The sequence below is a fragment of the Dioscorea cayenensis genome, chromosome 4 (genome assembly GCF_009730915.1).
Source record: "Dioscorea cayenensis subsp. rotundata cultivar TDr96_F1 chromosome 4, TDr96_F1_v2_PseudoChromosome.rev07_lg8_w22 25.fasta, whole genome shotgun sequence".
NCBI lineage: Eukaryota > Viridiplantae > Streptophyta > Magnoliopsida > Dioscoreales > Dioscoreaceae > Dioscorea > Dioscorea cayenensis.
The window spans coordinates 720125-735649 of record NC_052474.1 but is presented as its reverse complement, the minus strand read 5'-3'; the positions used below and the strand labels follow the sequence as shown (position 1 = coordinate 735649).

At 40.8% G+C, this 15525-nt stretch overlaps 3 protein-coding genes across 3 annotated transcripts in view; 2 read left to right on the top strand and 1 right to left on the bottom strand.

The window, feature by feature from the left end:
• Positions 1–5470: 5470 nt before the first annotated feature.
• LOC120259550 (coatomer subunit alpha-1) lies at positions 5471–11008 on the top strand. Its single transcript, XM_039267177.1, has 4 exons — positions 5471–5640; positions 5732–5960; positions 6768–7262; positions 7680–11008. The coding sequence occupies exons 2-4, from the start codon at positions 5753–5755 to the stop codon at positions 10631–10633; spliced, it is 3657 nt and encodes a 1218-aa protein (XP_039123111.1). The 5' UTR covers positions 5471–5640; positions 5732–5752; the 3' UTR covers positions 10634–11008.
• A 1235-nt stretch (positions 11009–12243) lies between these two features.
• On the bottom strand, positions 12244–13809 carry LOC120258066 (VAN3-binding protein-like). The gene is made up of 6 exons (XM_039265409.1): positions 13603–13809; positions 13145–13517; positions 12869–13012; positions 12728–12777; positions 12585–12642; positions 12244–12512 (listed from the first exon to the last, which is right to left on the bottom strand). The coding sequence occupies exons 1-6, from the start codon at positions 13807–13809 to the stop codon at positions 12262–12264; spliced, it is 1083 nt and encodes a 360-aa protein (XP_039121343.1). The 3' UTR covers positions 12244–12261.
• A 1057-nt stretch (positions 13810–14866) lies between these two features.
• Positions 14867–15525, top strand: part of LOC120258065 (probable aquaporin TIP5-1) — a 1669-nt gene continuing 1010 nt past the window's right edge. Inside the window, exons 1-3 of the mRNA XM_039265408.1 lie at positions 14867–14993; positions 15097–15347; positions 15439–15519. Of these exons, the coding sequence (XP_039121342.1) occupies positions 14867–14993; positions 15097–15347; positions 15439–15519 (459 nt within the window). The remainder of the gene's footprint in view (positions 14994–15096; positions 15348–15438; positions 15520–15525) is intronic.

Below are 15525 nucleotides of genomic sequence, written 5' to 3'. Positions count from 1 at the left end.
AGCTTTTGTTGTCATTGAATCAAGAGAAATGGAGCTTTGTTGTCACTCAATTTTGCAAGATTTAGCTATGCATTTGACTTTTTATAAACATTAGCAACCTGTAATTTGTTAAGAAAAAATAATCAATAATGAGAATTAATGAACTAGTATGTTTGAATATCATTAACCTGTAATTAATGAACTTCTTCCATGGTGATTAAGGAATATTGGAATCAAAGGAGTTAGCCATACGGGTAAGTAAAAGAGGAAGAGAATAGTTTGGAGTAAAATAGTTAATGCTTTCAAAAGTTACTTTGTCTTTTAAAATTACTCATGTTGGCCAGTGTCACGGCCTTCCCGATCGCACCGACGATCACCGCGCGGCGCTCGTCACACCACCAAGGTGCCGAGCCAGCCTTCAATGCCTAGGACCAAAATCAGCCCAAGAACTAGCAAGCAACCATGCCCTATCAATCAAGCAAGGCTAGTAAACATGCAAGCACACACAAAGACATCATGAAGGGTCCAGGATTGATCATCCGCACATCACACCAAGGCAACACGAAGAAAACCGCACAAGACAAGAGGCTTGAGAGAAAAACATAAACTCTCAATATAAAGTGTAATACCCTGAACCTGTGATTAACTGTTGGAAAATATATTCAGGGTATTACTACAGTTGTAGTAAGAATTTTCTACAGAGTAATCTTGTTGAGAAACCCCAAGTGGAAATAACAAGGACCTAAGTATAAAAGTTTATAAAAGATTTTGGGTTAAAGAGTAATAGAAAAAGGATTGATATAAAATGTTTCTGGCATCCAAGGACTGAAAGGTAAGATGGAAGGGATCTTTTTGAAATGTTGTACTATAATCCAAGGACCATTGGATAATTTAAAAAGGATCTTTTGAGAATACTATTTTTGTAATTCAGGGACCATTCATGAGTTTTTTTCAGGGACTGTTTTTGTAAGGAATTATTTTTTTGAGGGACTAAATGTAAATTTCGGCTGAAAGTTAAATTTGGAGAAAAAAATCTAGAGCTTGAGTGTTGTTCATCTTCTTCTCCACCATTTCTCTACATAGAACTCGAGAGTTAAAAAATGAAGAAATGGGAAGAAATTTGAGGTTTTAAGGAGAGGGACTTGGAGATCGTCGGAGGGAGCTCATGGGAGGGATGACTTGGGCTAGTAAGGCTTCCTCGTATTGTTTTTTGGCAAGTGTATGCATGTATGTATAAATATGTATTTTTGGTTGGATTGGATGAAAATGATTATGGATTTGAATGTATATTGATGAGGATGACAAAGTAATTGTTGTGAAATAATTTTTGTGTTGAAAAACCTTGTATCCATGATAAATCAAGCTTGAATGGAGGATGATATTTTCGGGTTTACTGTAGCAATTAGTGTAGCACCGAGATTAGGGTTTGGTTTGGTTAATTAAATTGGTGATGATGATGATTAAGGTGTTAATGATGATGGTTAGATTGGAATTGGTTGAGTTAGCCAAGTTGATTTGGTTGGATCAAACCAAGTTGAAATTGAGTTGGTTGAGTTGAATTGATTTGGTTGAGTTGGGCTTGATCAAATCAAGTTGAGATGGTTTGGGTTTGGTTCAGTGATTTGGGCTAGGGTTTTGGGCTGAACCAAGTTGGTTCAATGGATTTTTGAATAAGAATTGGGTTGGTTCAAGCTGGTTCAGTGAAATTGAGTTTGGTTCAGTGCAATTAAGCTTGGTTCGAGTGGAATTAAGGTTTGTTCGGATTGATTCAGCGAGTGTTTACCCTAAATTGAGTTGGTTTAAGTGCAATTGAAAGCCCGGTTGGATAATGCAAGGTCGGGTTTTTAACCGATTGGAGTGAGTGGGCCCAATAGAGTCTATCGTTGTTTATCAGTATTTTATTTTGGGTTTAAATGTGTTATTTATTTTTTTATTATATTATTCTTGTTAGGTGTTGTTCGGTCTTGGGAGGGAATTCAGTGTCTAGCAAGGAACCCAAGGACACCGGTGAGTTGGTAGTGGCTATTATTTTTAAATAATTGTTTAATTATTATTATTTTTGAAATAATTATTTAATGGCTAGTATTTTGAAAAATAAATGTTTAAGTATTTCATTTTTATCATGTTTGATTACGTATAATGTTGAAGTATACTTAAACTTATTTGTCGTTGATGTTCATGACAATCGTATTGATACATCAGCTTTGTATAATTATACGTATTTATGAATAGTATAAATACATGTATATGTGATTTAATTATTCGGTTCATGAATTTATTTTTTTGGATGGTTATATATGCTTTTGATTTGGAATGATTTGTGAAATCATGTGCGTGTATTAAAAATGTTTTACCGACAATATTTGTGGGGATCGGTTTTCATTCCCCGGCATAGGAATGGTATTTTGTATTTTGGATTTTACTCGATATTATGCATGTATCGATCGCTGAATGTCCCGGATAAGGACCATGTGATATGATTTATACGATTTGTATTGTTCTCGCATCTACATGTTGGTTTTGGATGGTGACGGCGGGCTAAGGCCCCGACTCATCGCGATAGTGGGTTCCCACGGGCCGACCCTTTAGAGGTGGCGTGGTGGACCGGGTGTTGATTTGTCCGGATCGGTGGGAGCGTAGAGCCCCGATTGGATGATACATCGGGATCCCGAGTCACCACACGGGACCGGTGGGCCAACGTCGAGGTTATGAAGACCTTGGCGACTCCCAACCCTAGTCGCGACGGCGGCTAAGTCGGGGAGAGTTTTTCAGGCTGCGGATTTGAGGATGGTTTTTATATTATCGATTATTTTGACATTGATTTATGATGAATTTATGTTTCAAAAGTTCTTTAAAAAAATGTATTTTTGCTAGAATTCTAGTATTTTTGGAAAAAGTTGGAAAAATTATTTAAAGCAGTTGGTATTTATATACTTTATATACACTATATTTAAGTATTTGGAATTATTAAGCCACTACTGACCAACCTGAATGTCTTTGTAGACTGCAGGGAGGCGAGGAACCTAGATTACCCGATCGGGTTTAGAACGAGTCGAGGGTTCGATCCCAGGACCCGTAGTGGGTCCCTCATTTCTTTCTTTCTTGTTATTGGTGTCACGACCTGTAGCGGTTGTACCCATAATTAGAGTAATTATATTTATTGTATTTATGTATTTGAACCCCGTACTTGGTGAAAAAAATTGTAAATTAGTGATTTGTAGAGTCCGCTTTTGTTTAAAAAGCAGTGTCGGGTTTCAGCTAAAAGGGAATTTTAACTGATGGGTGCCACATTTACCTCGGTAGAAGGGGTGGGTGTGACATAAAGGATCCGAGATACACCACAAGCCAACAACACACAGCCAAGACCTTATCTCCACCAAGAGATGAAGGTGAACAAAGCCCCAAAGAACAAGCTTCTTCTCCCAATGAAGCTCAGCCCTTTACTTAGTCTCTAGCTGCCCATATGAGAGGAAGGAGGCGGGCTATTTATAGCCAAACACTCTCCAAAGAGAAGGGAACCGACCCTTCTAACATGTGGCCAAGAATGCTTCAACCATCTTATCACAACTAACACACTGCTACAGTGCTACAGTATCAAAGAAGCACAGTGCTACAGTGTCCCAGACTCAGCCGGCCACCATCAGGATCGCGCTACAGTGCCGCACATCGCACTGTTCACCTGATCGGTAATGGTCTCGGATCACCCGGCCAATGCGCCGCATGCTCCCGGCAGTGCGCGCCTATCGGCCCTTGGATGCCGATACGCATCGGTAGTCTGTTGATTCTCGGCCATTCCTCTCGGTAAAGACCCTCGGTAGCGCGCCCATGCGCCTCGTGTCACGTTGGCTCATGGCTGGCTAAGAGCTCCCGCTCCGCCTGCCCTATCTGCTGACCGACCGTACAAGTCCATATCGACCGTACTGCCGATACTAACGCGGATCTGGCTCCTTTTGGCCCATACTTAGCCAAATATTATCTATCCCGGTTCCTCGGTCATGATCCCATTACCACGCGCATCTCACCCCGCACGTTGCCTAGTGAGCACTCGGTGTTGCGCGGTACCGCGCCTGCGCACCCCTCACTCGGCACTCCCGGTTGGGATCCCCGATCATGTGCGGCCATTGCCCGCACATAGGCCACCGGACGACTAGTGCCTCATTTGGACTCGGATTTTGACCTATCTTGGCTTCATCGGTCATCCTCCCTCGGCATGGATCCGTCCACCGCCGAGCGCATAAGGTGAAACCCTTACAGCCAGCTCATGTGACGCCTCAATTAGAAGATAAAAGTCCTATTAATTTCATTGGTCTACATAACATCCATTTATCTTATCTTAACTCCAAACAAGATATAACTTAAAAACTTTTTTCTCTTATTTTATCATACTCTATTTTCCTTTATAAACCCTCCTTCCCCTCTTCTTGAAGATCAAGCCGTTCTCTCTTGTCTAGATGAAACTAAAAAGTCTTGACCTACATGCCGACAGACACATTTGACACTTGTGAATTAAGGTTGTGATCCTCCTCTAGTGTGGAAGGCGTTGTGAACTAAATGTTTCTTTTTTTTGATTTAGTTGCTAACTCCAATTTTTTTTTTTTTTTAGGAAAGAGGAGCGGGGCGAACCCACTAGAGACCCAGGGACGTGCACAAGCCTCGGTGGAACAAATGGGGACGGGGCCGCGCTCACGTGGGCGCTGAAACCACCCGTACACAACTACTATTCACAACTCCCAGAAATGTGCCCTCAGCCGAGAATCGAACTCTCACCACTCGGTGAGAGCTCTATCGGCGACCCGTGTACTAATAGACCCGAAGGTCATTGGCTGCTAACTCCAATCTTTTAGCACAAGGGGTTGTAGACAACCAAAAGAAAAACATATGATTGATTTTTCAAATGATTGAAACAATAAAATGCAATTGAACACGCATTCATTTTTTGTAAGACAAATTTGCCACATGATTGCTTTAACTATGATAGTTAGAGCACACATATGATTGTTGAGAGTTTATTGCATCTCCTATTAAATAGATTTTTCAAGGTGTGTATTTTGTTGTCTTAAGCCAATTAATTGAAGATGTTGATTTTTTAAGGGGCAACCACTTTTGAGTAAGTTGGACGGTTGTTTTCCATATCAATTAGGATGCCATAAAAAAAAAAAAAGAATTTTACATTCTCAAAATTAAATACAAGCTCACAGTTGGCCTAGTTAATAGCATGTTATCTCCCCAAGCAAAGATCCCCCAAAATCCATGTATATATACATATAATTTATATTTTATAGTGATATAACGAATATTTGATGTTTTAAAGATAATAATAAAAAGATTTCTTAGAAATCAAATCAAGACTCGCTGCCGCGGCCCCACCAAATGTTCGATCGAAGCCGGAAAACATCACGCTGTCCATCTGACGGCAAATAACACCGAGATGGCACGCTTGGTAAGATCAACGGCTGTGATTCTCTCACCACAAGTGAAATAACACCCCCCCAATTCCCCATTCTCCTCTCCGGCAATGCTTCGCTCCTTCAAAGGGCTTTGATTGAGAAACGAGAGCGAGAGGTGGAGGCGAAGCGCGGCCAACGATCGCGAGATCTCGCTGTTGGACGACTCTGAATCCGATTCAACGCCGGCGATCTCTTCCAGATCCGAGATCCCGAGGTCTCTCCCGATCTCTCCCTAATAAATCGCCATTCTTGGCACCAGATCCGAGCTGCAACCCTAACCATAGATCTATTGCACTGTGTGGCAGGAATTTAAGGGAGATCCGAGGATGTTGACGAAGTTCGAGACGAAGAGCAATAGGGTGAAAGGGCTGAGCTTTCATAGCAAACGGCCATGGATACTGGCGAGTTTGCACAGTGGTGTGATCCAGCTCTGGGACTATCGCATGGGCACTCTCCTCGACCGTTTCGATGAGCATGATGGCCCTGTTCGTGGCGTCCACTTCCACAAATCTCAGCCACTCTTCGTCTCCGGAGGTTTTTTTAATCCATCTCGTTTCCCTTTGATTCTCATTACTTGATTTCAGATCCGTGTCGTGATTTTCTAAATTATCCTCAGATCTAGGCTTTGGTCTGATTGATCTATGATTTAGTTTTGCATGCTGCAAGTGGTTTGCTATTTGGATTGTGATCTTTCCCTTCAGAGTGAATGTTGATCATGAAATACTCTCTCAATTTGAAGAGGAGAATCTCTATGATCCATTTTGGCTTTTTTTGGGTGATCTACCTAAAATTTTCCAGATTGGTTCCGTAATGGTTTCAATAGGCGAAGAAATATATATATTTTTTTTAAGGGATTAATCGCTTTAAATATGAATGAGCAATAATCAAATTTGTACCGTAAGCATAGTCAAATCTCATCCTTTTTGATCTGATTTTTCCCCGCATTGCTTATTTATTTATATTGTGGATGTATGATTGTCTTAACTTTCTCCTAGATCAGCTTGTTCTTAAGTTTAGATGAGGGACTGGAACTGGAACTGTATTTTAGTTGATCTACCAAACTCATTTCATGTTTCCTATTTTCAGATAATGGCAAAATGAATCAGGGTGAAAAGTCTCTTTATTTAGTTCTACAATGCTATTTGATGCGTATGCCTAGCAGTTTAATATTGTCAATGCTCAATCAGATTTACTTTGTTCGAAATTGTTTTGCCCATCAGGTATCATGTGGAACAGGATAGTGCCCTATCCAATCTGTTGTTAACTAACCTAATTGATTCATTACATGCATTTCTAGTAAGTGTGAATCTGTAATACTGACAATGGAGATCAAATTTGCAGGAGATGACTACAAAATAAAAGTCTGGAATTACAAGACACATCGGTGCTTATTTACACTTCTAGGACACCTTGATTACATCCGTACTGTCCAATTTCATGATGAGTACCCATGGATTGTTAGTGCTAGTGATGATCAGACTATCAGGATTTGGAACTGGCAATCACGGACTTGCATTTCTGTGCTAACTGGGCATAACCACTATGTCATGTGTGCTTCATTTCATCCGAAAGAGGACTTAGTTGTTTCAGCTTCATTAGATCAAACAGTTCGTGTCTGGGATATTGGGGCATTGCGGAAGAAAACAGTCTCACCAGCTGATGATATCTTGCGGCTAAGCCAGATGAACACTGATTTGTTTGGGGGAGTTGATGCTGTTGTCAAGTATGTCTTAGAAGGCCATGATCGTGGTGTCAATTGGGCATCTTTCCATCCTAGCCTGCCTCTTATTGTGTCTGGAGCTGATGATCGGCAAGTAAAATTATGGAGAATGAATGGTAATTTACTTGTGAGCCAACATTGTAACTATTGTTCATCATGGTATCTACCATGTTTTCCAAAAATTGAACTCCTTTGTGAACTATCATTCTTCTTTGCATTTTCTACATATCATGATTATAATAGTTTGATGATAGCAATTGAAAATGTTCTTTATTGTATCAATGAGAATGCTCACGTTCTCATCCTGACCCTCATTTCATACTTGCCATTCTATTTGATCTCAAAATATTAGAAAGAAGTAAATAATACACATTAGAATCTTGTTTGTTAGTAATCGACAGTGGTCTATTAAATCTAGGAGCATTAGGAAGACTTGATAAATCTGGTGCCACATTTGGTTTTGTGATAGTATATGAAAAAAATATATTTTGGGCTTTTGTAACAAATCCTTACAATTTGTTTTATTTTCTTAGATACAAAGGCTTGGGAGGTAGACACATTGAGGGGTCATATGAATAATGTGTCGTGTGTAATGTTCCATGCAAAGCAAGATGTTATTGTGTCCAACTCAGAAGACAAAAGCATCCGTATCTGGGATGCTACAAAGCGCACTGGTGTTCAGACCTTCCGTCGAGAGCATGACCGTTTTTGGATTCTCTCTGCCCATCCAGAGATGAACCTTCTTGCTGCTGGTCATGACAGTGGCATGATTGTCTTTAAATTGGAGAGAGAACGTCCTGCATTTTCTGTTAGCGGTGACTCCATATACTATGTCAAAGATCGCTTCCTGCGGTATTATGAGTTTTCAACTCAGAAGGAAGTTCAAGTGGTTCCAATAAGAAGACCTGGCTCTGTTAGTTTGAATCAAGGTCCGAGGACACTGTCTTATAGCCCTACAGAGAATGCTGTTTTGATCTGCTCTGATGCAGATGGTGGATCATATGAACTCTATATTGTTCCAAAAGATGCTTCTGGAAGGAGTGAATTTATGCAGGATGCAAAGAAAGGGTCTGGAGGATCAGCTGTTTTTGTAGCACGTAACAGATTTGCAGTGCTTGACAAGGGTAGTAACCAAGCATTAGTTAAGAATCTTAAGAATGAGATAGTGAAGAAGAGTGCACTTCCGATTGTCACCGATGCAATTTTTTATGCTGGCACGGGCAATTTGTTGTGCAAGGCCGAGGATCGTGTATTCATTTTTGATCTTCAACAGAGGATTATCCTTGGGGAACTTCAGACCCCTTCTGTTAAGTACATTGTCTGGTCAAGTGACATGGAGAATGTTGCCTTGCTCAGTAAACATGCTATTGTTATTGCAAACAAGAAGCTTGTTCACAGATGCACACTGCATGAGACTATCCGTGTGAAAAGTGGAGCCTGGGATGAGAATGGTGTCTTTGTATATACAACATTAAACCACATCAAGTATTGCCTTCCCAATGGGGACAATGGTATAATAAAAACTCTCGATGTTCCGGTGTACATGACCAAGGTTGCTGGGAGCAACATCTATTGCCTGGACCGTGATGGGAAGAACCGTATCATATCAATAGATGCTACTGAATATGTCTTCAAGTTATCCCTTCTGCGGAAAAGATATGATCATGTAATGAGCATGATAAAAAGTTCGCAGCTTTGCGGACAGGCAGTGATTGCTTACCTCCAGCAGAAAGGATTCCCTGAGGTAGCTCTGCATTTTGTTAAAGATGAGAGGACCAGATTCAACCTGGCACTTGAAAGCGGGAATATTCAGATTGCTGTTGCTTCTGCAAAAGAGATTGATGAGAAAGATCACTGGTATAGGTTAGGGATTGAGGCCCTTCGTCAGGGAAATACTAGTATTGTGGAATATGCATACCAGAGGACAAAGAACTTTGAGAGGCTTTCTTTTCTTTATCTTGTAACCGGCAACATTGAGAAACTGTCAAAAATGCTGAAAATAGCTGAGATAAAAAATGATGTGATGGGGCAGTTCCATAATGCCTTGTATCTCGGTGACATTCAGGAACGTGTGAAGATTTTGGAGAAGGCGGGACATTTACCGCTTGCATATGTCACAGCTGCCACACATGGGCTCAAGGAGGATGCTGAGAGGCTTGCGGTGGAGTTGGGAGACAACCTTCCTTCTCTACCTGAGGGAAAAGCTCAATCACTTCTGATACCTCCTCCTCCCCTTACGTGTGGTGGAGACTGGCCATTGTTGAGGGTGATGAGGGGCATTTTTGAGGGTGGCCTGGATAATGTGGGGAAAGGAGGTCCAGAGGAGGAAGAGGATGAAACTAATGGGGCTGAGTGGGGTGATGAGGACTTGGATATTGTTGATGTGGAGCATGCAATGCAGAATGGTGATATAGGTGTAGATATCGAAGATGGTGAAGCTAATGCTGAAAATGACGAAGAAGGAGGCTGGGATCTTGAAGATCTGGAATTGCCACCAGATGTTGATACTCCCAAGGCCACGTCAAATGTCCGATCTTTATTTGTGGCACCCACACCTGGCATGCAAGTTAGCCAAATCTGGATCCAGAAATCATCTCTTGCTGGGGAGCATGTGGCAGCTGGAAATTTTGATACTGCCATGCGTTTGCTGAGCCGGCAATTAGGCATCAAGAATTTTGCCCCATTGAAGCCTATGTTTTTGGACCTGTTTATGGGCAGCCACACATACTTGCAAGCCTTTACTTCAGTCCCTGTTATATCAATTGCTGTGGAGAAGGGATGGAGTGAGTCAGCCAGCCCTAATGTGAGGGGCCCGCCAGCACTTGTGTTTAAGTTATCACAGTTGGATGAGAAGCTTAAGTCAGCTTACCGGGCCACAACAGAGGGTAAGTTTCCAGAGGCTCTAAGGCAATTCCTTGGTATCTTGCACACGATTCCACTTATTGTTGTTGACTCAAGGAGAGAGGTTGATGAAGTGAAGGAGCTTATTGAAATAGCTAGAGAGTATGCCTTGGGGTTAAAGATTGAGGTTAAACGCAAGGAAACGAAGGATGATATTGTAAGGCAGCAGGAGCTGGCAGCATACTTCACCAACTGCAAGCTTCAAAAGATTCACACAAGGCTTGTGCTCACCAGTGCTATGACCATCTGCTTCAAGGGAGGAAATTATGCCACTGCTTCCAATTTTGCTAGGATGCTTCTAGAGAGCTCCCCAACTGAAGCCCAAGCAAAGAAAGCAAAGCAAGTGCTGCAGGCTTGCGGTGACAGGAAGGATGCGGAGCAACTGAATTATGACTTCAGGAATCCATTTGTTGTTTGTGGAGCAACCTTTGTTCCAATTTACCGAGGCCAAAAGGATGTCTCCTGCCCCTATTGCAGGGCCAGGTTTGTGCCATCCATTGAAGGGCAGCTTTGTGTTGTTTGTGAACTTGCCATGGTTGGGGCAGATGCATCAGGCTTGCTCTGTTCTCCTTCCCAGACTAGATGATGAAGGTATGAATATAGATTGTTACATGCCATCCTTATTCTTTTTGTTCTTAATCTTTAGATTATCATGCTATATATCTTGGTTAGACCAATTAGTAATTTCATGGGAAGTACTGTAATAAGATGTAGGAAACATTGATGCTCTTGAGCATTTTATTTAGTTCCTTTGGCCAGGTTAGCCGACCGTTAAATGTAGGTTTTTCCCCGAGGATTTCCAGTGATTGTGTCCTAGAAGAATGATGTAAAAGGTACATTTGCTTTTGTAACGAAGTAAGGGGTTACTTCCTGGTTTTTTGTTTGTTGGACATTTTGTTGGCTTTTTGTGAAGATTTGTATTGGTCCTGATAAGTTGGTACTTTGAATGTGTGTTCTGGTATGCTGGCGCTGTCCTATCATGGTTGATAATTGATTTTCAGGTTTATAGCTTGAGTTTTGGAATTTGGGCCATGGGGGTGATGGAAGACATCATTGCCTAACTGCGGAATGATCTTTGGTCAATCTTTCTCCTAATGTAAACTCTTGTTTATGTGAACAATTTACAAAATTCTTATTTCTTATCGCTGGTTGTTTTGGGCATGGAGTTGATCAGTATTGCTTTTCAAGTTAATTTGATCATCTTCTGCACATCATATAACTTTTCGAATACAATTGCTTCCCTCTATGATTGTTATTGGTATTGTTATTGCCATTGCCACTAGAGGATTTACCGTCTTGATTGCCATATATAGAGGAGTGTTTATAGCATAGTTGTCAAAGCCGCTTCTCGGGCTCAAGGCTCAACAGATTGCGTCTTTATAGGTGTCAGGCGGGCACTGTTTCAAAGGCGCACGCCTTTGAGCCTAGGCACAATGCCCAAGGTGTGGGCCTAGGCGCGCCTTCGTAACATCAATAAATTTATTTGGTTAGTTTTAAAATATTTACTTTAACTTTTAATCTTATCCACACATCTTTGATGATTAAAAATAAAAGAGGCAAATATACAATCAGAGCCGTTTAAAATTAGGGTGATTAACACACAACCAACCAAGTAGAATCAAGATCTCATCTCTCCTCTTCGGGTCAATCCACTATTTAGATGAAGAGAATGATAAATTTGAAGAGAAAATTGATGATGTTGGATGATGATGGACTTGATGATTTTGATGATACTCACTAAAATCTAGATTTTATTATACAAGTTAGGATTTGGACTATATACATGCATTATATCATATTATTGCATTTTGTATTATATATTTGAAGATTATTTTTTATGTTATTATGTACGTTTTTTTTCTTTCTAATGTCCGATCATCTTCTATGATATTAATTTTTAGAATATTTTAAAACTTTAATACAAATTAATCTTTAGTACAAATATTTCTAAGTTTTCAATTTTCTTTAGTGGAAACTAGTGCGCCTAGTTTTAATCGGACGCGCGCCTGCACCTTGCGCCTAGGCCCCAGGACCCCCTTGCGCCTGTGACAACCTTGGTTTATAGGTAACCCATTAAGGCCTGAAAGTATTAGATATATTCTTTTTATTAATGAAATTGAGTGTGCTTGGATCACATACACAAAATTATTGTATCCCATGGGATATATCCCATGAACAATCCTAGTGGCAAAACAAGCTGTGCAACAGACTTGGTTAACTGAGATTTAATAATTGGAATGATTTATCCATTCCATCAAACCCTCCATTCCTTCTATTAACCTGGTGAAGCAGATTGTTCACTCCATCCATCCACTGTTGTTTGCTCATCTCATTCTCGCACTCAAACTCAACAAGACCTTCAGCTGTTCTCAGACCAAACCAATGCCTCTCTGCATCACCCAGTTGTTGTTGCGGTGGTGTGCTACGCCATGCCGAGACCTCATCGTAAGCCCCATAAACAATCACTGATCATATATGGCCAACATTAGTGCAAAGTTACCTTTTTTTTTCCTTTGGATATTCGATTTAGAACTTACTCTTTTTCCTCTTTGAAATGGCACCTCCAAGATGTGTGGTTTTGAGCTTCACAATAACCTGAAACAGAAGTATTTCCCTTCTTTTATCCCCCACCATTAATATTAGTTTGAGAAAATTTTCACATTTCCATTAATTTCTCTACCTGTGATTTTTTGTTGATGTAGATTGATGTTCTCTTCAAGTGCAGGGACCCTGGAAGGAAAAAAAATAAATAAATAAAATAGTTATAAGCACCATGTAAAAAATCAGAGTACCAAATTAATATACAAAGTTGTAATCTTGCCTTTTCTTGAGCGCTTGAACAAATCCCCTGCTTTGCACCAGATACCTGGGCTTCCACACTGGCTCTTCTCACAAGGGATCACTGCTGCATTGTTCCTTAATTCTCTTTGCATTCTCATCTTCAATGCTGTTGCTCCTCTCAATGCTGTCATCAAATCAAAACTAGACATTAATTACCATCATTTTCATCCTACAATTTTTTTTTTTTTTTAAAGATCATATAAGAAACTTCTATTAATTTATCAATCTATCAATCCATTTCCCTTTCATTATCCACCTGTTGCTGCAGCTGCAGTGAGTGTCATGAGATCCCCAGGGGTTCTCACATCCACTGCTGATCTAATAGCAGAGTCCACTCTCTCACGCTCAGCTCCAGCCTGCTCTGCAATCTCTATACAGTGTGATGCTAAAAGCTGGGTTGCAGAAGCCATGGCTGTGCACATCTTTGAGCACTCATCATCCTCTGATCTCTCACATGTAACCATTGCAGCAGCCACAGCTGCAGCCACACTTGCCACTGTCACTGCAGCATGAATCCTTGCCTTCTCTTCTCTCACTTTCTCTTTGCTCTTCTTATCCTCCATGCTATGAAACCATTTCCTCACTGTTGAGTGCCGAGCTGCAATTGTGTTAACCACAGTACTGGAAACCTGCAGCATTGCAATAATTACTAAAAGTTTTAGACAACAAGAAATATATATAATTAATTAAGATTGAAGAAATACAACAACTCACTGTGTGTTGATTGTGAGAAGAGGCTGCAAGCATTAACTTCTCTGGGAGAATCATTTCTCTGTCAGATTGCTTTCTATTTTTCTTGTTGGCTTGCAATGCCTTGGATATCTCCAAAGCTGATAAACTCCATGAACGAGATAAGAACTCCATGGGTTCTTTGGGTGTCTCTGGTTGTGGTACTGGCATCATCTCTCCAGCGCCTTCCATGTCACTATTACTCTACTCCTTTCTCTGTGAATATATGCTTTCTAGCTAGTGTTTAACTTATATATATATATATATAAAGTGGGGAGGAGGGAACAAGGAGTGGACACAAAGGACAACCAGGCAGTATATTTCTAGTTTCTGTTTCCTATTAGTTTTTGGGCAAGTATGTTGGTCTGCTGATATTTATCTTAAAACTTCATCAAATATATATAATGAGAAGACACACAGAGTGGCAGTGTTATCTGAGACTGTGCATCTGGTCAGCTTGGATGTCGGTAAAGCAAGATACACAGCCGGCATTGTAGAAATTTGGTTGGCAATTTACCCAGAAAAAAAGTGGAGGTTTTAAAAAATAACTGTGTGTGTGAATGAAGACACTTTCGGTGGGTGGATCAACGAGTCATTCAAGGAGCTATTAATTAATTAATTAATTAATTAATTAACCATCTAGTTTTGATTAGTTTAACATATTTATTTAATTGTTTTACGTATAATTAGATGTATCCATATATATAAATATGTGATCACTTCCCTGACCCAGACATACTAATGGATCATCATCATCACCATTTTCTGTGCCTACTGATCAATGTCTCCCACTTGCTTTTCATGAAGCACAAATTAAATCTAGTGCTACTGTTCTTTTTTGACTTTCAAAAGAACCAAGTATGGCATCTACCAGTTGAAGCAGGCATAAGGATTTCTGTACTCATTGATCTCCTCCCCATTCTTAATTATAATTCTCATCCTCTGGCATGCATGTACCCCTCTACATTAATGACTATAAAGAGACACAATTCTGAACAAAAAGCATAACTTTTTAAGGGTTGTCTCTGACATGCATGCATGATCCCAAACATGAGTAATAAGACCAATATTTTAAATTTTTAATTCCATATGTTTGAAACTGGCCTGATAACCGTCAGTAACCACCCCCAACGTCCTTCCCGCCCAAGTGAGAGAGAGAGAGAGAGACACACACACAACCTTTCATTAATTTAAAACCACATCCATCTCTTCAAAATTCCAAATCCTCACTCACTTGCAAGATTGAGAAATGGCTTCCATAACTCACACTCCGTTCTCACAATGCATCTCTCCCATCGCTCTCCGTTCCTACCTCGCCGAGTTCCTCTCTACCTTCATCTTCGTCTTCTCCGCCGTCGGTTCCTCCATCTCTGCCAGTCAGTCTGCCACCCTCTTTTTCTCTCTTTATCTCTGAAACATCTATTTATTTTACTCATGCATGACACGTATGCATGCATGCATATCTTGTTTTACGTGCAGGAATGCTAACACCGGATGCCACGTCAGACTCCTCGGCTCTGATTGCGACGGCAGTGGCACAAGGGTTCGCATTGTCTGCGGCCGTGTTCATCTCCGGCGAGGTTTCAGGCGGTCACGTTAACCCGGCAGTGACGTTTGCTATGACCCTCGGTGGCCACATCCCCATCCCTAACGCCGTCTTCTACTGGATTTCCCAAATGCTCGCCGCCACCTTCGCCTCCCTTCTCCTCCGCCTCGCCTCCGCCGGCCAGGTCCATATATATATATATACTACGACTTTTTTTTATTAAAAATAAAAATAAAAATAAAAATACTGAATGGTCGTAAATGCCATCGTTTCAGGCGATACCAACAACACGGATAGCAGCGGATATGACTGGGTTCGGAGGGGCAGTTCTGGAAACAGTGACGACCTTCACTCTAGTCTAC